At 43.8% G+C, this 21,485-nt stretch overlaps 1 protein-coding gene across 1 annotated transcript in view; it reads left to right on the top strand.

The window, feature by feature from the left end:
- The window catches only part of ITGA9 (integrin subunit alpha 9), a 380,757-nt gene that overhangs the window by 189,613 nt on the left and 169,659 nt on the right, over nucleotides 1–21,485 (top strand). The window contains exon 17 of the mRNA XM_003256852.3: nucleotides 16,570–16,646. Within this exon, the coding sequence (XP_003256900.2) occupies nucleotides 16,570–16,646 (77 nt within the window). The remainder of the gene's footprint in view (nucleotides 1–16,569; nucleotides 16,647–21,485) is intronic.

Here is a 21,485-nt window from a genome sequence, read left to right as displayed (position 1 = left end):
ATTGTTCTTAGATTGGGAAGATTGTCCAGGAGCCTGAGAAAAGTTCTGGGAGAGCAGTTCTTGCTTAGTGTCCTTTTCCTGGTTATGAAAAAAAAAAAAAAGACAATCTTCCAGATGTTGGCTCAGTTTGAGGGGGAAGAAAGATTCTGAGAGTGAGGCCCACTGCAGGAAGCAGAGCTGATCTTTAACCTGTGTATATATACACAACAGTTTGTCACAGAGCATCTCACCTCTTTCGTAGGAAGGAATAAATTCATCAGAACTCTCTAGGTCATGTTGCCAGATAACATTAGGGTTCCACTACTTTAAATGCCTTGATCTCTTCACTGAGCCTATGTTGGTACCCAGGACTATACAGAAGGGTGGATCAAGTCATGATGACCTTTTAGAGTTGGGGTCTGCCCCCACTGATGGCCTAATTAAAGTGGAATTGCTGCACAGACGGTGTGTGTGACATGGAGACAGTGACCAGTACATGTTAAGTACAGGCTTACTGATTAATCTGAGGCTTTTTGCTGAGTTAGGAATGTGCAGGCCAGGCAGGAGACCAAGCCTTCCCTCTGTAGGGTACATAGTCCTGGGAGAAGACGGGTTCCAGGATAGGGCTTTGGCACTAGGCTCTGGTGAGTGAATAGTGGGATTGCCGCTAATGCTGAGATTGGATTGGGATTCTGGGCACTCTGGGGACGGTGGAGCTTGAATGCTACAAGCCTCCGTAGGACATACAGACTGATGGGCACACATTTCACCTTCGGAATTTAAGGAAAGCAAAGACCTGCATCTGTCTTGTCAGAAAGGGGGGCATATTTGATAGCAGGAAAAAGACAGCCTTTTTTTCATTAACCAGAAGAGTATTTAAAAAGACTATAAAGCTGGAAGCAATTCAATTGTGTGTCTATTTATATAAGACCTTGATGAAAAAATAAATCATTGCTGCCTTCAGTGGATTCACAGACAGTCCAGGAATAATTTACAAAGTGAGATTTAGATTAGTGTGTAAGAATTTCACTGCAGAGGCCACTTCTGGCTGAGGAGAAGGAGGAGGTGTTCTATGGGGAAAGGGAGAATTGGCCAGAGCCTTAAAGGAGAAGTAGGATTTGGGTCCTCAGGGAATGGAGGGGCTGATGGATGCTAAAGGTCTCTCACGTGGCTGAATATCTAGTGAGGGAAAGGGGAGAGGCCGTCTGGACTGGAGATTCAGTCATGCAGTCTGAAGCCACTTGTTCACTGGCTGAGGAGTTGGATGTGATTCTACGGTGGACAGACCATGGCATCTTTTGCAGTTTGGGGAGATCGGAGATGTGCCTCAGGGAGATTGGTGTGCCTGGGTATGGGGAGGCCAGTTAAGAAAGAGCTTGTTGCAGGGGCCTTTGCAGGTGAGTCCCTGGAGAGTCTGTGTGATACCCCCAGAGAGTTGACTCCTAATTAATTGCTAGTTGGTCTCAGCTGCTGAGACAGAGGGTATGGAACTAAATGAAACAATCATGGTAAGTCCTGGCTGGTCCGTGTGCTGGGAAAGGAGCAATGCTGTCCTTGGACAGGTCACCTGAAGGTCCCTTATCCCTCCTCATCAGCTGAGCATACCAATGGTGATGACAGAGGCCGTGTCTTCAATCCCTGTACACAGAATAGGGCTCTGAAAATTATCTCTTCTCATGCTTCCTCAGCAGGCCCCCAAAGAGACCTGGCTACAGCTGGGCTTCCAGGTCTTTCACAGCGGTAGGCAGAATGGCCCTCCAAAGATGTCCATGCCCTAATTTCTGGAGCCTGTGATTTGGATACGTTATGTGGCAAAGGGACTTTGCAGTTGTAATTAAGGTGATGGACTTCCAAATGGGGAGAGGAGCCTGGATTTTCCAGGTGGGTCCAATCTAGTCACACGAGCCCTTAATAGCAGCAAACTTCCTCCAGCTGGAGGTGGGAGGAATGAGGCGGAATAGGAGGTCAGAAAGACTTGAAGCATGCCTTTGCTGATGTTGAAGATGGAGTATGTGATGTGACAAGAATGTGGATAACCTTAGGGGGCTGGGAGAGGCTTCCAGGTGACTATCTGCAAGGAAACGGGGCCTCAGTCCTACAACCACACAGAACCAGGTGCTGCCAACAACCTGAACAAAGCTGGAAGTGGATTCTCCCCCAGGGCCTCTAGATAATCGCCCAGACCAGCTGACACCTTGATTTCGGCCTGTAGAACCTGGAGCAGACCCAGACAACCCACCGACCTCTGACTTACAGAACTGTGAGGTAATAGATTTATGTTATTTTGAGCAGCTGAACTCCGGTAACTTATTACTGCAGCAATAGAAAATAATAGACACACGATACAGCCCACACCTCCAGAATTCCGGGGCTTCTTTCCTCCCTGGGCTCTCTGGGGAAGGAGCACAGGCTGTGCAGTGAGATCAGGGCCCTGGCCCAGAGCACTCACCCTTTAGAGCCTGTTTCCTCACCTGTCACTGGGGGTGCCGTCGGCTGCTCTGCCTGTCTCTGGGTGGTTGTGGGATTACATGAGGGAAATGTGAGAAGCCCGGAAATGATGAGGCAGCACTGGATCCTGCTGTTCCCTTCCTGGGAAGCCGGCTTCCTGGTGTTGTGAGGAGAGGATGAGGCCGTCATGGGACCAGGTCTGACCTGGGCTCTGAGGAAGCAGATGCTCTGCTGCCTTTCCACATCCTTTCCTCTGAGGGGGGTCCCGTCTCTGCGGGCCCGTGGGTGGGCTCCCCTGGTGGGACACAATGGCACCATCTTAGGCAGGAGTCCCCAAGTCCTGGACCAGTACCAGTCCGGCCACACAGCATGAGGTGGGCAGTGGGCCAGCGAGTGTTACCGCCTGAGCACCCCTCCTGTCAGATGAGCAGAGGCATTAGATTCTCACAGGAACATGAACCCTACACATGTGAGGGATCTAGATTGTGCCGAAACCATTCCGCCCCCTCCACCGCCCGTTCATGGAAAAATTATCTTCCACAAAACTGGTCCCTGGTGCCATAAAGGTTGAAAAACACTGGTCTAAGGGTTCTGGCAGGCTCTCAGGTGAACCTCTCTGGATCTTTAGGGTATCTGGCCCTCACATGTCAGGCCCAAAGATGCCTCTTTGTCTGTCGCAGAGAAGATCTGGGGAGGACCCATATAACCAGAACTCGGGAGCCAGCCGTACCACCATGAGCCCAGATAGCACGAGTCCCTTCTCTTTGCTCCTTCTCTGCTGCCACTCCCTAGGCCAGGCCACCATCATTTGTCACCTAGACCAGGTCACATCCCTGCATAACCTCCTCCCGCTAAGGAGCTCCCTTCCCCCTCAGAAGAAAATCCAGACACTTGCTAAGGCCCATGAGAGCATGTACAATGGGGCCCCCGCCTCTCCAGCACCACCCACATACTGCATTCCCACCACCCTCAAACTTACCAGGCCTCTCCCTGCCTCAGGCCCTTTGCATGTGCTGGTACCGCATCTAGAAAGCACTTTGCCATGCTTTTCCCATGGCCAGCTCTTCATTTTTTAGGTCTCAGCCTAAATGTTGCCTCCTCAGAGAACCATTCTCCCACTACCCTGTATTCCCTGACTCAGCTGCTTTTCTTTGTTTTGAGACAGGGTCTCACTCTGTCACCTAGGCTGGAGTGCAGTGGTGTGATCATGGCTCACTGCAGCCTCGACCTTCCAGGCTCAAGTGATCCTCCCACCTCAGCCTCCCAAGTAGCTGGGACCACTGATGTGTGCCACCACGCCTGGCTATTTAAAAAAAAACTTTTTTTTTCTGGACACAGGGTCTCCCCATGTTGCCCAGGCTGCTCTTGAACTCCTAGGCTCGAGGAATCCTCCTGCCTCAGCCTCCCTAAGTGCTGGGATTACAGGCATGAGCCACCGTGCGTGGCCTTAGCTGCCTATTTGATTCCTTCATGACATCTAACAGAACGTGTTATTTCGTCTACTTGTTTTTGTATTTACCTCTCTAGAATGGAAGCCCAGTGAGGAAAGGGATCTATTTTATCTTATTTGCTATTGATCTGCAACACCTGGTGGAGTACCTGGCCTATAGTGGATGCTTAGTAAATAGTAAATAGTTGAAAGAGCCCTTCTGGAAGAACACAAGGCTAGTTCCTTTGGCAAAAATCGGGCATCATATCAGAGCTTCTTCACTGGCAGATTCAGCAGAGCTGTAAAATTAAATGTGTTCCATAATCCCTCTGGGAATTCCCCACGGGCAGGAGTGCATGATGTGTGATTTGCAGTGACATATCTACACCACAGTATGTTTGTGGTGACTACTTTTCAAAAGACAAGATGGAGGAAATACAGCTGGTGAAAGAAAAGGTGTCGGCTTTGTTGAGAAGTCTTACTTTGTCTTTCAAGTGAAAAGTGAGCTGTTTTAGTCTAATGGTAATTTTTAACTATGTTGAAGCCATACACTTCAGGTCTCCATTGTGCTGGAAATCGTCACCACGGCTCCTCCTACCCCACACCCCTCAATGCATGCATATAGGAATACAGCTCATGCTATGGAAATCCACTGTTTGCACAGCCTGGATATTAGGTAATAGTTTCCCGGCTGAGGTGCCCAGCTGGCTTAACATGCCATTATTTACAGCTCTAAGGTTTATTTTCATTATTATATTTAAACGTCTCTGCAGAAGGAATGGAAGGCTAAGGGGTTGGGAGAATAGAAGAGGTGAGGGAGAAGAGTCACTCCAGACGTCAGAACCAGACAGGCTCCTGAAACTGTGCAAACTGGGGGATTTCAGATTGCACACTTGGAGTCAGGGCAGCAGTTTGGCTCAGCAGGAGGGGAAAGGGGTGTTAGGGGAAAAGGCTCCTGCCCTTCAGTGTTGTTTCACCCAGATCAACCCTGCTCTTATGGGTATCAGCTTCTGGGTAAATACTCTTTTCAAAGAGGGCACCATGGCAGAACACATGTGAAAACCATCTAGTTCGAAGTATGTGTGAGAAAAACAACTAATTCACCCTTCTCACTGACCAGTGGAGAAGTCTGGCCTTATCTCTCTGTCTCAGGCTTCTTCTCCAAGGTTAACCCCAACGGGAAAGGAGAGGGGACTCATCAAAGGTTAGACCATGTCCTGAAGTGACCTGTTGAACGTGCAAAACTTCTTTTTCAGTGTAATGTTTTATTTTTGCAATTTGTGGGGGGAAGATGCATTCTAGGCTTCTGAAACCCTTTTTAGAAGAAAATCATGGTTTCTTCAAACTCTTCAAGCTCATTGAGTTTCCTTCTGTATTATCCTGTCGTATTGAAAACCTTGTGCAAAAGTATGTGTGGGGTGAGAGGTGTTTATACACATCCAGTGGACGGTGTCTGGCTGGGGAGGAAATGTTAGCCTCTCTTATCTTATGAGATAATTTAGGAAATCAAGTACAAGGCCCTTGCTGTGTGCACTTATACCTGGAGCCTTATTTAGGGGATGTTCTTGCAGATAGATGGGGAGAAGTCTTGCTGGGATCCTCTCTGGTTTTAAGGCATTTTTTTTCTCACTCCCAGTTGCCTGCCCATGTCTGGTTTAGCAGCTTTTAGAAATGTGGCTGGCATCCTTTTTTCTTTTCTCTGACAGCAGCAGCCCCTTTATTTGAACTTGCTGGCTGTTTTCTGCCTCTTCTGACTAATTAACAGCAACTAAAAAAAGAAAAATGAAACATAGAACACAAAAAATTCCAGGGTGAAAAAGGAGAATTTCCAGTCCTGGGGTGCAAAAGTCCCTAGAATAGAGTTTTGAGCTGAAATGAAAAGTTGTGATTATAGAGAGACATGAAATGTGTCCCATAAAAGGCCACCTAGTCCCAGGCAGATCCAGGAAGAGCATTGGGCTGGGAGTCCCATGGGGCCAGGGCCTCACCAAGCAGTCAGCCCTGCTCAGTTATCACAGGGGTTGAACTGGATCGCCTAAACGATGCCTTTAGATGGATGGAACTGGAGTCCATTATGTTAAGTGAAACAACTCAGACACAGACAAATATCACATGTTCTCGTTTATAAGTGGGAGCTAAATAATGTGTCCACATAGAAGCAGATTGTGGAATGATGGACAATGGAGGGGTGGGGAGGTTGCAGCCGGGTGGATGATGGGAGGTTGCTTGTTGGGTGCAATGTGCATTGGCCCAGTGATGGATGCACCAAAGGCCCTGACTTTGCCATGACAGAATATATCAATGTGGCAAAACTGCACTTGTATCCCATGAATATATACCATGTTTTTTAAAATGTTGCCTTTAGGCAGAGGGGATAATTCTGCAAACTGCAGAGCCATGGAGTAAAAAAAAAACACCCAAGACAGCAGAACTTGTCATTCCTAGTTTTTCCACAGGACCATAAAGCAAAATTGGTGCTGGGTTTGTATTTAAAGGGAAACCAAGAGAGTGTTTTTTTTTTATCCTTCCATGGTTTCAAAATCTGGAAGGACAATTTGTACGGACCCTGAGATAGAAGGAATTCCTCAGCTTTAATTTCATGAACGATTTGCCTTTCATTGATTCTTGAGGATATGAATGTTTTAGAAAGCAACAGTGTATGCCTTGATTTTAAGAGGCAATGAGCCTTTTCCTTTCTTCGTTTAGGCATGGGGCTGAATGGAGCTGAAATTCCTGCACTCTTATAACGTGCCACATGAAGGGCAGTTTTGAATTCTGGGAAAACAGCCCATTGAAACAGAATTGGGAGGGAGAAACCTCTTACGCTCAGGTCATGGCATTTATATGAATACAAAAAAAATTTAAATACTGTGCTAGGTGCTGGGGGTTATAAACATGAATTACGTGGCTAGGGCCTCTGGAAACTTATCTGGGGCTATAGAAGGAATACCAGTTCAGAAATGTCACTCCTGTCATCCAGGCAGGATGCTTCACCATAGGGGCAGAGACCTTCTGCTAAGTCATACTGCTTATCAAGAAATATATTGCTAGGCCGGGCACAGTGGCTCACGCGTGTAATCCCAGCACTTTGGGAGGCTGAGGCAGGCGGATCACTTGAGATCAGGAATTCGAGATGAGCCTGGCAACATGGGAAATCCCATCTCTACTAAAAACACAAAAATTAGCTGGGCATGGTGGCATGTGCCTGTAATCCCAGCTACTCAGGAGGCTGAGGCACGAGGCTTGAACTTGGGAGGTGGAGGTTGCAGTGAGCCAAGATCACGCCACTGCACTCCAGCTTGGGCGACAGAACAAGACTCATCTCAGAAAAAAAAATACATTGATCAAATCAGCTTAAAAATAGCCTTCTTGTTTGCTCTCCTTGGTGTGGGATTATTCAGTCCAATTGTTCTACTTTTTTCAGGCTTCAGCATGGGATTTGGTTGTCATATCAACCCTATAAACAGTGTTGAATCCATGTCAATAACTGTATTTTTTTAAAGCAAATATCACCAAGTCCAAGAAACTGATCCTCCTCTGAACATGATAGTTGGACTAGGCTAAGAATCCTATTTCCTGTTAGATCAGAAGTGAAGATTTTCTGGTACAGATTTGGGTGGGAGAAATGAGCTACCCCTCCCAAGGCCTTAGCACCTAGATGACATCCTCTCTGAAGTCACTCTCAGCCAGGAGCAGACACTGAGATGCCATTTCTGAATCACATGTCCCCAAAGCTGCCCTGGCCTTGGTGACCATGGCACTGTAAGAGAAGCACAGCCAGCCCCAGCCTCCTTACTCTCACTCAGAGGAAAATGCAGCTTGAGCTGGATTCATTGAATTTTTTTTTTTCATGGCCTGAAGGAAATGAAGAAACATGGCCAAATATTCTAAAACAGGGTTCAACAAACAGCCCATAGGCCAAATCCACCACTGCCTGTTTTTGTAAATAAAGTTTTATTGGAGCACATCTATGCCCATTCCCTTATGTATTATCTATGGCTGCTTTTGCTCTACAACAGCAGAGTTAAGTAGTGTGACTGAGACCGTATAGCCTACAAGCCCAAAACATATACTGTCTCACCCTTTTCAGAAAAAGTTGCCAGCCTTGTTCTAAAAGAAGTAGAGTAAGAATTTAGTGAGAAGCTGGAGAAAATATTTTCAAAGACAACTGTATTCTCCAGGGAAACCTGAGGTGAAGACCAAGGTGAGGAAGGAGCCAGCAGAGAAATCAAGTCCATGAGGCTGAGGAGGCCACTGCATGTCCAGTCTTCAGCTCTCTGAAGCCTGAGACAGGAAACAGTTGTCTCCCGAGAGAAAGGTTTGAACCTCCTTTAACTAGGGAGGAGTAAGAGATGATGGCTTCTTAGATCTGTTTACATTTGCTGGAAAGACTTCTTCCAGGGAAATAACTAGACAGGGCTTTGGCCAACTAGCAGGTGGAGTCTGGAGGGAGGTGGAAGAGACTGCTTCCAAGCGGAGTTCCAATTTGTCTGATTCAAGCAGCCAAGCTTGTGTTTGCCAGAGAACTTAGGGGGATGTGGATAAAATCAGGCTGAGGACTTTTTTTAAAGGCCCAAGTTGGAGCTATTGGGATTGTTCCCTCAGAGGAAAATCAAGAGTTTGGGCCATTGGCTTCATGGAGAACCTGTACTTTTGTACTTTGTACCAAGGAGAAGTCATTTCTACTTGGTTTTTGAAACTGCATTGTCATCTAGTATTCCAAGGCTTTAGTCTGTCCACCCTCCTGCTCCAGAGAGATGCCTTTCAGTTCCTTAGGAAACAAATTGGCCATTTGCCCAAAGAGACTAATCCAGGACTGGAACACAGGCACTGAGTTTCAACCTCAGGCTCCCCAGTGCATGACACAGGTCTCTTGATTCCATGGTGTATTGTTTTTTAACCTATTAAACAATTGCATTCCTAGCCTACGGAGGGTCTTACCTAAGCCAAGACTTTGCCAGGGATTGGATTGTGCAGCCCATTTTTGTTCATAGCATTGCCCAAGTTAGGGAAGGCCATAAGGTTGCCTGAGTATTCTAGTATTCTATTGCTGCATAACAAACTCTGAAATTTAGTAGCTTAAAATAACATTTATTTTGTTCATGAATTTGATTTCATTGTTTTTAATGTATATAAGGTGTATAAAATGATGTTTTGATGAACATTTACATAGTGAAATTGTTACTATGGTCAAGCAAATGAACATATCCATTGCCTAACATAGTTTTTTTTATAGTAAAAACTACTATATTTGGAATCTACTTTATTGTCAAATTTCCAGAATATAATACAATATTGTCAACATAGTCATCACGCTATACATTCAATCTCTAAATTTTTTCATTCTACCTAACCAAAACTTTGTACCTTTGACCAACATCTCCCCATTCCCCACTCCCTACCCCCTCCCCAACCCCTGGTAACTACCAGAGTTTCACTTTCTGGTTCTGTGTATTTAACTTGTTTAGATTCCACAATAAGTGAGATCATACAATATTTTTCTTTCTTTGTCTGGCTTGTTTCACTTAGCATAGTGTCCTCCAGGTTCATCCATGTTAACAAAAATGGCAGGATCTCCTTTTTAAAGGCTGAATAATATTCCATTGTGTGTATATATATGTGTATTATATATATGTGTGTGTGTGTACATAGTATATATACATATATACACACCACAATTTCTTTATCCATTCACCTGTTGACAAACACTTAGGTTGATTCCATGTCTTAGCTGTTGTGAATAATGCTGCAATGAACATGGGAATGCAAATATTTCTATGAGGTACCGATTTCATTCTCTTTGAGTATATACCCAGAAGAAGAATTGCTGGGTCATACAGTAGTTCTATTTTTAATTTTTTTGAGGAACCGCCATACTTTTTTCATAATGGCTGTACTGATTTACATTCCTACCAACAATGTATAAGGGTTCCCTTTTCTCCATACCCTCACTAACACTTTTTATCTGTTGTCATTTTTATAGTAGCCATCCTAACTGTTTCATTGTGACTTCGATTTGAATTTCCCTGATGATTAGTGATGTGGATATTTCAGCAGAAACCTTGCAGGTCAGAAGAGAATGGGGTGATATATTCAAAGTACTGATGGAAACAGTGCCTCATACCTGTAATCGCAACACTTTGGGAGGCTGAAGCAGGAAGATCACTTGAGCCTAGGAGTTTGAGACTAGCCTGGGCAACATAATGAGACCTTGTCTTTACAAAAAATAAACAGGAAATTAGCTGGGCATGGTGGCATGTGGCTGTAGTCCCAGCTGCTTGGGAGGCTGAGGTAGGAGGATCGCTTGAGCCCAGGAGGTAGAGGCTGCAGTGAGCCGAGATGATGCCACTGCACTCCAGCCTGGGTGACAGAGTGAGACCCTGTCTCTAATAAATTAATAAAATAAAATTTAAAAACCCTGCTAGCCAACAATACTATACCCAGCAAACCTGTGCTTCTCAAGTTGAAATGAAAGGACACTAAATAGCACAAGAGAGCATAATAAAGAAGGAAACTCATTGGTATAGGTAAGTATATGGACAAAATCAGAGTGCTATATTACTATAAGGTGATGAGTAAATAGCTTTTATGTCTATGAAGAAAGTTAAAAGACAGAAGTATTTTAAAAACCAGTATGAGTATTAACTAAATTATGTTAATGGGTACATAATATAAATAGATATAAATTGAGGCATCAATAGCATATAACATGGGGGGAGCAGAGGGAAAATCAGAGTTCTTTTATGCAAGTAAAGCTACATTGTGAACTTATAATAACTGTTACAAATTATTTCATGTAAGCTCCTGGCAACCACCAAGAAAATACCTATAGAGGTTATATATATAAAAAAGAAAGGAATCAAAACCTATCAATACAAAAAAAAAGAAACAAAAGAAAACAGCAAGGGAGAAAAAGAGGGACAAAAGAATAAGACACATAGAAAATAGTTACCAAAATGGCAATAGTAAATCTGTCTCTATATTTACTTTAAATGTAAAAAGACTAACCTTCCCAATAAAAAGATACAGCATGACTGAATAGATTATTAAAAAAAAAAAAAAACAACCAGGATCAAACTGTATGCTGTCTACAAGAAGCTCACTTTTAGATTCAAGGACACACAGAGAGATGGAAAAAGGTAGTTCATGCAAATGCCAACCAAAAGAGAGCAGGAGTGGTTAATACTTATATCAACAAAATAGACTTTAATTCAAAAACTGTCTCTAGAGACAAAGAAGGTCATTTCTTAATGACAAAGGGTCAATTCAACAGGAAGGCATAACAATTATAAATGCACCCAGCATCAGAGCACCTAAGTATAAACAACACTGACAGATCTGAAAGGAGAAATTGATAGCACTATAATAATAGGAGATTTCAGTACCCCACTCTCAATAATGGATAGGACATCTAGACAGAAAATCAGTAAAGAAGCAGTAGACTTGAACAATTGGACCTGTATAACAAATGGACCTAGCTGGCATATACAGAACTGTTCACCCAACAGTGGAAGAACATTCATTTTTCTCAAGTAGCCATGGAACATTCTCCAGGATAGATCACATATCAGGTCACAAAACAAATCTTAGCAAATTTCAGATCGAAATCATACCAAGTATCTTTTCCAACCACAATGGAATGAAACTAGAAATCAGTAACAGCAAGAAAATGGGAAAATTGTTTGTGAATTCGTTTGTGAATCTGCAATTTGGCAGGGCTTGATCAAGACAGCTCTCTGTTCCATAAAATGTCTATCAGCTGGGGCAACTCAATAGGATTGGAGGATGTCTCTGAGGTTTTCACTGTCATGGTGACTCACGTGGCCTGCAAGTTGATGTGGCTGTGATGTCTCCTGTGAGCCTCTGCATGGACAGCTTGTGCTTCTTGCAGAGTGGCTACATTCTAAGAACAAATGCCCCAAGAAAATTAGGAGGAAGCTCTATTGCTTTTTATGACCTAGTCTCAGAAGTCACATAGTGTCGCTTCCACTGTAGCCAAAAGTCCACCCAGATTCCAGGTAAGGGAGCATTAGACCCCACCTCTCTATGGGAGTAGTTTCAAAGTCACATTGTAAGGAGTGCCATCATTGAGATATTGTTGCATTGATTTTTGGAAAATAATTTACCTGCACAGAGGTAAATTCACATCAATTCTTTGTCTCCTTATTTCACCATCTATTAATGTTTGTTTGTTTGTTCTGAGATGGAGTTTTGTTCTTATTGCCCAGGCTGGAGTGCAATGGTTGGTCTCGGCTCACCGCAACCTTTATCTCCCAGGTTCAAGTGATTCTCCTGCCTCAGCCTCCCAAGTAGCTGGGATTACAGGCACCCACCACCACACCCAGTTAATTTTTGTATTTTTAGTAGAGACAGGGTTTCACCAAGTTGGCCAGGCTGGTCTCAAACTCCTGACTTCAGGTGATCACCCGCCTCAGCCTCCCAAAGTGCTGGGATTACAGGCGTGAGCCACCACGCCTTGTCCCACCATCCACACCCAGCCCCCCACCATCCATTAATTAAGCTTCATGGTGTTCACTCAGCCACACTGTTGTTGTTGCTCACATTTGCCAATGTAAATAGTGATGCATAGTGCCTAAGACAAAATCACTGTCACTGCAAGCTCCTACCCCTGGCTAAATGCTAAACTGGATTTATGGGACAGTCACTAGTGCTATTATTTTCATTTTATAAATGAGTAAACTGAGTTCTGGAGGGAAGAAAAGTCAATTTTCTTAGTGTAATACAATTAAAATAGGATTAAACTTTCAATTTCCTTATTTCTTAACCAGTATTTTATCTTTCCATGATTGTGCTTAATTTTATGTGATCAGTACAAGCACTCATATAAGCTGTAGGGATATGTGTGTACATGTACATGTGTGCATATACACACATGCACTGTGTGTGTATATATGTCAAACTCAGTGCTTGCCTTTTTTGAATGGAAATTCAGCAGCATTGGAGGACTAGACAGCTGGAGAAGCCAGTTTCAGGGACAGGAAATAGGAGAGTTCAAGGAAAAGTTAGGACAAGGAAAATGAGTTTACGAAGCAACCAATTCCTTGTGAGAAGTCTTTGCATCTCACATGGCTAAGGGACAGTACTTTGGTTAGGGGTCTGGAGCTTTGGTCTTTTTTTTTTTTTTTTTTAAATTATTTTTGCACACAAAACAATAAACATTTTCTAAAAATACATACAAACAAAAAGATGCATATCAAACATATTAGGAATGTTGCACATGGGAAGACGGGGAATAGAAATGGGGGGTAGGAATTAAAGAAAATAAATGAGAGAGGGACTTTGTATGGATCAGTGATAATAACTCAATCCTCTATTTGACAAAGAAGGAGAAGGAAGAGGAAGAAAAAGAAAGTGGGATAAAGGATCAGAAAGGGAGGAAAATAGAAAAAATTAGAGTATGACTCCAGGGTAGACCTGTTTTGTTGTTACTGGGTTGGTTGGTTGGTTTGTCTATTTTTCATATGTTTCGCCATGTTGGCCAGGCTGGTCTCGAACTCCTAGCCTCAAGTGATCAACCCTCCTTGGCCTCCTAGAGTGCCAGGACTACAGGCGTGAGCCACCACGTCCAGCCCGCACATTGCGTCTGGCCTCCGTGGTAGACCTCCCAGACGGGGCGGCCGGGCAGAGGTGCTCCCCACTTCCCAGATGGGGCAGCCGGGCAGAGGCGATCCTCACTTCCCAGATGGGGCGGCCGGGCAGAGACGCTCCTCACTTCCCAGACGGGGCAGCCGGGCAGAGGCGCTCCTCACATCCCAGACGATGGGTGGCCAGGCAGAGGTGCTCCTCACTTCCTAGACGGGACGGCCGGGCAGAGACGCTCCTCACTTCTTCCCAGTCGGGGCGGCCGGGCAGAGGCGCTCCTCACTTCCCAGACGGGGCGGCCGGGCAGAGGCGCTCCTCACTTCCCAGACGGGGCGGCCGGGCAGAGGTGCTCCTCACTTCCCAGACGGGGCAGCGGGGCAGAGGCGCTCCCCACATCCCAGATGGGGCGGCCGGGTAGAGGCGCTCCCCACTTCCAAGACGGGGCGGACGGGCAGAGGCGCTCCTCACTTCCCAGATGATGGGCGGCCGGGCAGAGGCGCTCCTCACTTTTGGAGCTTGGTCTTGATGAACAGTGTGCTGGTATTGGCTCTAAGCTGGGGCATCCACCATTTGGCTCCCCATTCGAGTGGTCACTCTGTCTCTCAGAGCAATGTGTGGTCTTTTGGTGTTGATAAAGCAGCAACTACATGCCGGGCCCTAAGGGCAGGCACAGAGGCAAGCAAGACCAATACGGTGTCCCCTGCAATCCTCTTGAGACATCATTTTAGCAGGGGAGACTACCATTGAACATGTAATGATAAGATTGATTAGTTATGATTGAGATGAGCAGTAGAAGGAAAAAGTATGTGGAACTGTGAGAGCTCACGATGGGCCTGAACTTGCCCAGGGACTCAGAGAAGTGGTCTGGATTTGCTCGTTGAAGGGTGAGAGGACATGTACTAGGTGAACCAGCTGGAGGAATTTGGGGATCCACTTGTTGGGAGGCCCTGGGTGGGAAGTTGTAAGGCCAACCAGAGTGATAGCTGGCATGAGAAAGCCAGAGTGACAGAGGTGAGGAGGGCACATGCCAGATCTGGCAGCCTGTATGTCACCAGATGGATTTAGGTCACATCCTGTTCTTCCATTCTCACCTCTTTCACCTCCATCTCCACCTCCATCTCTACCCCTTCACCCCTCCATGCCTCACAAAGTTGGACTGTCTTGCCTGTGAGACAGGAAAGGCATGTGTGATGAGGGGACTGTATCCTAGGGGCCAATCCAGGTTTTGTGAGACCTGAGGCTTATACAATAGAGGGTGGGGTCTTGAAGGAAAAAAAAAGGTGAAATTATGAAAACAAAGTTTGTGCAGGGCTTCCGTAGGGGCCATGTCAGCTGGGGACCTCTAAGCTGAAGTTTCACTAGCGTGGTGGGGAAGCTCCCTTTGGCACCTTCCCTCTGTCCTCAAAGCTCATAAAGCCCACCTTTCATCTTGCCTGAGATGTTCATGCCATGCTTACACTCACTTCCTCCTGTTTTCTTCTTAGTTGAGATGTCAAAGAAAGAACAAATATATTGAAATCTCCTGGAAATTTGGCTCTCTCCTTGACCCCAGTAGTGTCCAAAAGAACACAGGAATTTCCTCTTTTTGCCCAAGACTTCCATGATATTTTCCCTGATAATCAAGGAAGGGAGTGTTGGCTGGGACACTTTTTTCTTTTGGAAATGTGGCAGGGGAATATGAATTTCCATAGGCGAAATTACTCTGTCTGGTTGAGTCTAGACTGTTCCTTGGCCAGCACGTTTGCTGGAGCCTACACTGACACTCTGAGGTGCTGCCTGGACTTAGTCCCTGGGCAGGGAAGAAATAACCTGGAACTACATTTTGGGGAAAAAACTCACAAACATGAGCAGTGACAAGGAAGAAGTTTAATAATGAGTAAATTACATCTAAAAGTTGTCAACAGGCTCTTCTCTCCAAATTCCACTGAAATGAGCAAAGCCATCTAACAGTAGTGAAGCGTCTCTGTCATCTGGAACTTAGGGAAGCTACTGTCCATAGATCTGAAATGTCAGAGAGGTTGAGACAGATTGGGGAGAAGACTAACAAACCTTCCATGGACTGTGGAAGAAAGCCCTAACCCCTCTCCAAATGCTGCTGCTGATCTCCTGGCAAGCCTCCACAGATAGGCCCAGGCCCAGGCACAGCCAGCAAGCTCTCTGGAAATATTTGGGTTTTGGCATGCCAAGCCTTGGCCCCAGCGAGGGCTGGGTGGGGCTTTGGCTGTTGAGGCCCAGTCTTGGTTAGAGAAAAGGCACTGTGTCCCTGTTAACTTCTGGCTGCCCCACCAAGAAACTGGAAAGAATCTCCCCCACTGTTGTGATTCCCTCAGCCTGATGGCCTAATTGCCTTTGACTTTTCCTGTTAATACTGACAATTCAATACAGTCCCATTACTCAGGCAGAACCTATTTCAAATGTAAATTTCCTGGAGGCCGAGGTGGGCCGATCACGAGGTCAGGAGATCGAGACCACGGTGAAACCCCGTCTCTACTAAAAATACAAAAAAATTAGCCGGGCGTGGTGGCGGGCGCCTGTAGTCCCAGCAACTCGGAGAGGCTGAGGCAGGAGAATGGCATGAACCCGGGAGGCGGAGCTTGCAGTGAGCCGAGATTGCGCCACTGCACTCCAGCCTGGGCGACAGAGCGAGACTCCATCACAAAAAAAAAAAAAAAAAAAAAAATTCCTGCATCCCCAAGATGGAGCAAGTAGGGGGAAATGACCAAACTATAATCTGAGAGTTCTTTACTCAACTGGATTATCATTCATCTAAGAGCATCTGAAAGACAGTCTCACACAAGCAGAGACTGAAAGGACATCCACCACCACGCACCTGTCTTGAAAAAACTGCTTGGAGAAGCACTTCAGTAGACTAGGGAATGAATCAAATAAGTAATGCACTGACAAAATCAAGACCACAGTTGACTTAGGCTTCCTTGGAGCTTGGAAGAACCCCTTCCCACGCTGGAGAGCTGGCTTCTTGGAGGTGGGAGGAGAGGCCCCGACGGGCTCAGGGGAAGAATTCCCACTGATTTGCAAGAAAGGAATTGGCCACTGTGTACTCGTTTGCCACTCAATCCTGCCCTAACCTTCCTCTCCTGTCTCTCTCACAGACTGTTTTTGAAAGGAATTGCCATTCAGAGGACTGTGCGGCGGACCTGCAGCTTCAGGGTAAACTGCTGCTCTCCAGGTATGTTGGTGTTTCCTTCACAGCGTTGTTCTCAAGCTCCTTTTTCTTGACCCCAGGCCCCAAACCTGAATGTGCAGATTTCCCCTGAAGAAGATAAACAGAGTTGATGGGTTACAGTAATATTCTGTGGTTTTAAAAAAATGTATATTACAAAATAATTATAACAAAAGCTTTGTTGGGAAGATTGTTTAGGTTTGGTTTTGTCTGCAATTCCACGTATTTCACAATGTAGCTTATATTTCTAATTTCTATGAGTATTTGGGGGGTGGCTATTTTATGCTTGCTGATTGTATTAAGTTGAATCATATGAAATTGCCAATATTTGACCTTTTGGACAATTTCATGTGATTCATCCTATTATTAAATAAAGGTTTATGCCCCCCCACCTACACACACACACACACACACACACACACACAATAGCGTATGTTTTAACAACAAGTAACATTTCTGTGGCAGGAGAGGGCTGAAGGAGAGGGGCAGGCTGCCCTGATCCAAGTGAACAGATAGTCTCCTTATTGTTTCAGGATTTCCTCCCGCACTACATGAATCCCCCAAGGTTAAAGGTGAACCGTACAGTGGCCTTCTGTTTCCTCTTTGCCAACCCTTTATTTTAGACTTCATTTAGGATGAAGGGCTGGTCCTGATCATTTAGCCTCATTTCACAGAATGGCTTCCTTTTGAAACAATTCCTTCTGAAAGACTGTTTTAGCCTTGGGGCCAGAAACCCCTCTATTAGTTTTATTACCATTTCTGAAAAACAGTCACTAGTTTTGGTAGTTATTTTTCAAAATGCATAGTGTATCCCTTACTTAAAACTATGAGAGTTAAGTTTGGATGAAATGAAATGAATATACCATTATGAACCAGTGCCTACACTAGGACATTTGTTTTGTTGTTATACTTTAAGTTCCAGGATACATGTACAGAACGTGCAGGTTTGTTACATAGGTATACACATGCCATGGTGGTTTGCTGCACCCATCAACCTGTCATCTACATTAGGTATTTCTCCTAATGCTATCCCTCCCCTAACCCGCCACCCCTGACAGGCCCTGGTGTGTGATATTCCCCTCCCTGTGTCCCTGTGTTGTCATGGTTCAACTCCCACTTATGAGTAAGAACATGCAGTGTTTGGTTTTCTGTTCTTGTGTTAGTTTGCTGAGAATGATGGTTTACAGCTTCATCCATGTCCCTGCAAAGGACATGAACTCATCCTTTTTTATGGCTGCATAGTGTTCTATGGTATATATGTGCCACATTTTCTTTATCCAGTCTATCATTGATGGGCATTTGGGTTGGTTCCAAGTCTTTGCTATTGTGAAGAGTGCTGCAATAAACATATGTGTGCATGTGTCTTTACACTAGAATGATTCATAATCCTTTGGGTATATACACAGTAATGGGATGGCTGGGTCAAATGGTATTTCTGGTTCTAGATCCTTGAGGAATTGCCACACTGTTTTCCACAATGGTTGAACTAATTTACACTCCCACCAACAGTGTAAAAGCATTCCTATTTCTCCACATCCTCTCTACCACCTGTTGTTTCTTGACTTTTTGATGATCGCCATTCTAACTGGCGTGACATGGTATCTTATTATGGTTTTGATTTGCATTTCTGTAATGACCAATGATGATGAGCATTTTTTCTTATATTTGTTGGCCACATAGATATCTTCTTTTGAGAACTGTCTGTTCATATCTTTTGCCTACTTTTTGATAGGGTTGTTTTTTTTTTCTTGTAAATTTGTTTCTTTGTAGATTCTGGATATTAGCCCTTTGTCAGATGGATAGATTGCAAAATTTTTCTCCCATTCTGTAGGTTGCCTGTTCACTCTGATGATAGTTTCTTTTGCTGTGCAGAAGCTCTTTAGTTTAATTAGATCCCATTTGTCAATTCTGGCTTTTGTTGCCATTGCTTTTGGTGTTTCAGTCATGAAGTCTTTGCACATGCCTGTGTCCTGAATGGTATTGCCTAGGTTTTCTTCTAGGGTTTTTATGGTTTTAGGTCTTACATTTAACTCTTTAATCCATCTTGAGTTAATTTTTGTATAAGGTGTAAGGAATGGGTCCAGTTTCAGTTTTCTGCATATGGCTAGCCAGTTTTCCCAACACCATTTATTAAACAGGGAATCCTTTCCCCATTGCTTGTTTGTGTCAGGTTTGTCAAAGATCAGATGGTTGTAGATGTGTGGTGTTATTTCTGAGGCCTCTGTTTTGTTCCATTGGTCTATATATCTGTTTTGGTACCAGTACCATGCTGTTTTGGTTACTGTTGCCTTGTAGTATAGTTTGAAGTCAGGTAGCATGATGCCTCCAGCTTTGTTCTTTTGGCTTAGGATTGCCTTGGCTATATGGATTCTTTTTTGGTTCCATATGAAATTTAAAGTAGCTTTTTCTAATTCCATGAAGAAAGTCAATGATAGCTTGATGGGGATCGCATTGACTCTATAAATTACTTTGAGCAGTATGGCCATTTTCACGATATTGATTCTTTGTATCTATGAGCACGGACTATTTTTTCATTTGTTCGTGTCCTTTCTTATTTCCTTGAGCAGTGATTTGTAGTTCTCCTTGAAGAGGTCCTTCACATCCCTTGTAAGTTGGATTCCTAGGTATTTTATTCTGTTTGTAGCAATTGTGAATGGGAGTTCACTCATGATTTGGCTCTCTGTTTGTCTATTATTGGTGTATAGGAATGCTTGTGAGTTTTGCACATTGATTTTGTATCCTAAGACTGCTGAAGTTGCTTATCAGCTTAAGGAGATTTTAGGCTGAGACGATGGGGTTTTCTAAATATACAATCATGTTGTCTGCAAACAGAGGCAATTTGACCTCCTCTCTTGCTATTTGAATACCTTTTTTTCTTTCTCTTGCCTGATTGCCCTGGCCAGAACTTCCAATACTATGTTGAATAGGAGTGGTGAGAGAGGGCATCCTTGTCTTGTGCCAGTTTTCAAAGGGAATGCTTCCAGCTTTTGCCCATTCAGTATGATATTGGCTGTGGGTTTGTCATAAACAGCTCTTATTATTTTGAGATATGTTCCATCAATACCTGGTTTATTGAGAGTTTTTAGCATTAAGGGGTGTTGAATTTTGTTGAAGGCATTTTCTGCATCTATTGAGATAATCATGTATTTTTTGTCATTGGTTTGGTTTATGTGATGGATTATGTTTATTGATTTGCATATGTTGAACCAGCCTTGCATCCCAGGGATGAAGCCGACTTGATTGTGATGGATAAGCTTTTTGATGTGCTGCTTGATTCAGTTTGCCAGTATGTTATTGAGGATTTTAGCACTGATGTTCATCAGGGATATTGGCCTGAAATTTTCTTTTTTCGTTGTGTCTCTGCCAGGTTTTGGTATCAGGATGATGCTGGCCTTGTAAAAATGAGTTAGGGAGGAGTCCCTCTTGTTCTGTTGAATGGAATAGTTTCAGAAGGAATGATACCAGATCCTCTTTGTACCTCTGGTAGAATTCAGTTGTGAATCCGCCTGGTCCTGGGCTTTTTTTGGTTGGTAGGCTATTAATTACTACCTCAATTTTAGAACTTGTTTTTGGTCTACTCAGGGATTCAACTTCTTCCTGGTTTAGTCTTTGGAGGGTATATGTGTCCAGGAATTTATCCATTTCTTCTAGATTTTCTAGTTTATTTGCATAGAGGTGTTTATAGTATTCTCTGATGGTAGTTTGTATTTCTGTAGGATCGGTGGTGATATCCCCTTTATCATTTTTTGTTGTGTCTATTTGATTCTTCTCTGTTTTCTTCTTTATTAGTGTGGCTCGTGGTCTCTTTTGTTAGTCTTTTCAAAAAAAAACCAGCTCCTGGATTTGTTGATTTTTTTTGAAGGGTTTTTCATGTCTCTAGCTCCTTCAGTTCTGCTCTTAGTTATTTCTTGTCTTCTGCTAGCTTTTGAATTTGTTTGCTCTTGCTTCTCTAGTTCTTTTAATTATGAAGTTAGGGTGTCAATTTTAGATCTTTCCTGCTTTCTCCTGTGGGCATTTAGTGCTATAAATTTTCCTCTAAACACTGCTTTAGATGTGTCCCAGCAATTCTGGTATGTTGTGTCTTTGTTCTCATTGGTTTCAAATAACTTATTTATTTCTGCCTTAATTTCATTATGTACCCAGTAGTCATTCAGGAGGAGGTTGTTCAGTTTCCATGTAGTTGTGTGGTTTTGAGTGAGTTTCTTAATCTTGAGTTCTAATTTGATTTCACTGTGGTCTGAGAGACTGTTATGATTTCTGTTCTTTTGCATTTGCTGAGGAGTGTTTTACTTCCAATTACATGGTCAATTTTAGATTAGGTGTGATGAGATACTGAGAGGAATGTATATTCTGCTGATTTGGGGTGGAAGGTTCTGTAGATGTCTATTAGGTCTGCTTGGTCCAGAACTGAGTTCAAGTCCTGAATATCCTTGTTAATTTTCTGTCTCATGATCTAATATTTGACAGTGGGGTGTTAAAGTCTCCCACTATTATTGTGTGGGAGTCTAAGTCTCTTTGTAGGTCTCTAAGAACTTGCTTTATGAATCTGGGTGCTCCTGTATTGGGTGCATATATATTTATGATAGTTAGCTCTTCTTGTTGCATGATCCCTTCACCATTATGTAATGCCATTCTTTATCTTTTTTTGATCTTTGTTGATTTAAAGTCTGTTTTATCAGAGACTAGGATTGCAACTCCTGCTCTTTTTTGCTTTCCATTTGCTTGGTAAATATTCTACCATCCCTTTATTTTGAGCCTATGTGTGTCTTTGCACATGAGATGGGTCTCCTGAATACAGCACACTGATGGGTCTTGACTCTTTATCCAATTTGCCAGTCTGTGTCT

The sequence above is a fragment of the Nomascus leucogenys genome, chromosome 4 (assembly GCF_006542625.1).
Source record: "Nomascus leucogenys isolate Asia chromosome 4, Asia_NLE_v1, whole genome shotgun sequence".
Taxonomy (NCBI): domain Eukaryota; kingdom Metazoa; phylum Chordata; class Mammalia; order Primates; family Hylobatidae; genus Nomascus; species Nomascus leucogenys.
The sequence above is the reverse complement of the archived record's forward strand: the minus strand, read 5'-3'. Positions and strand labels throughout refer to the sequence as shown.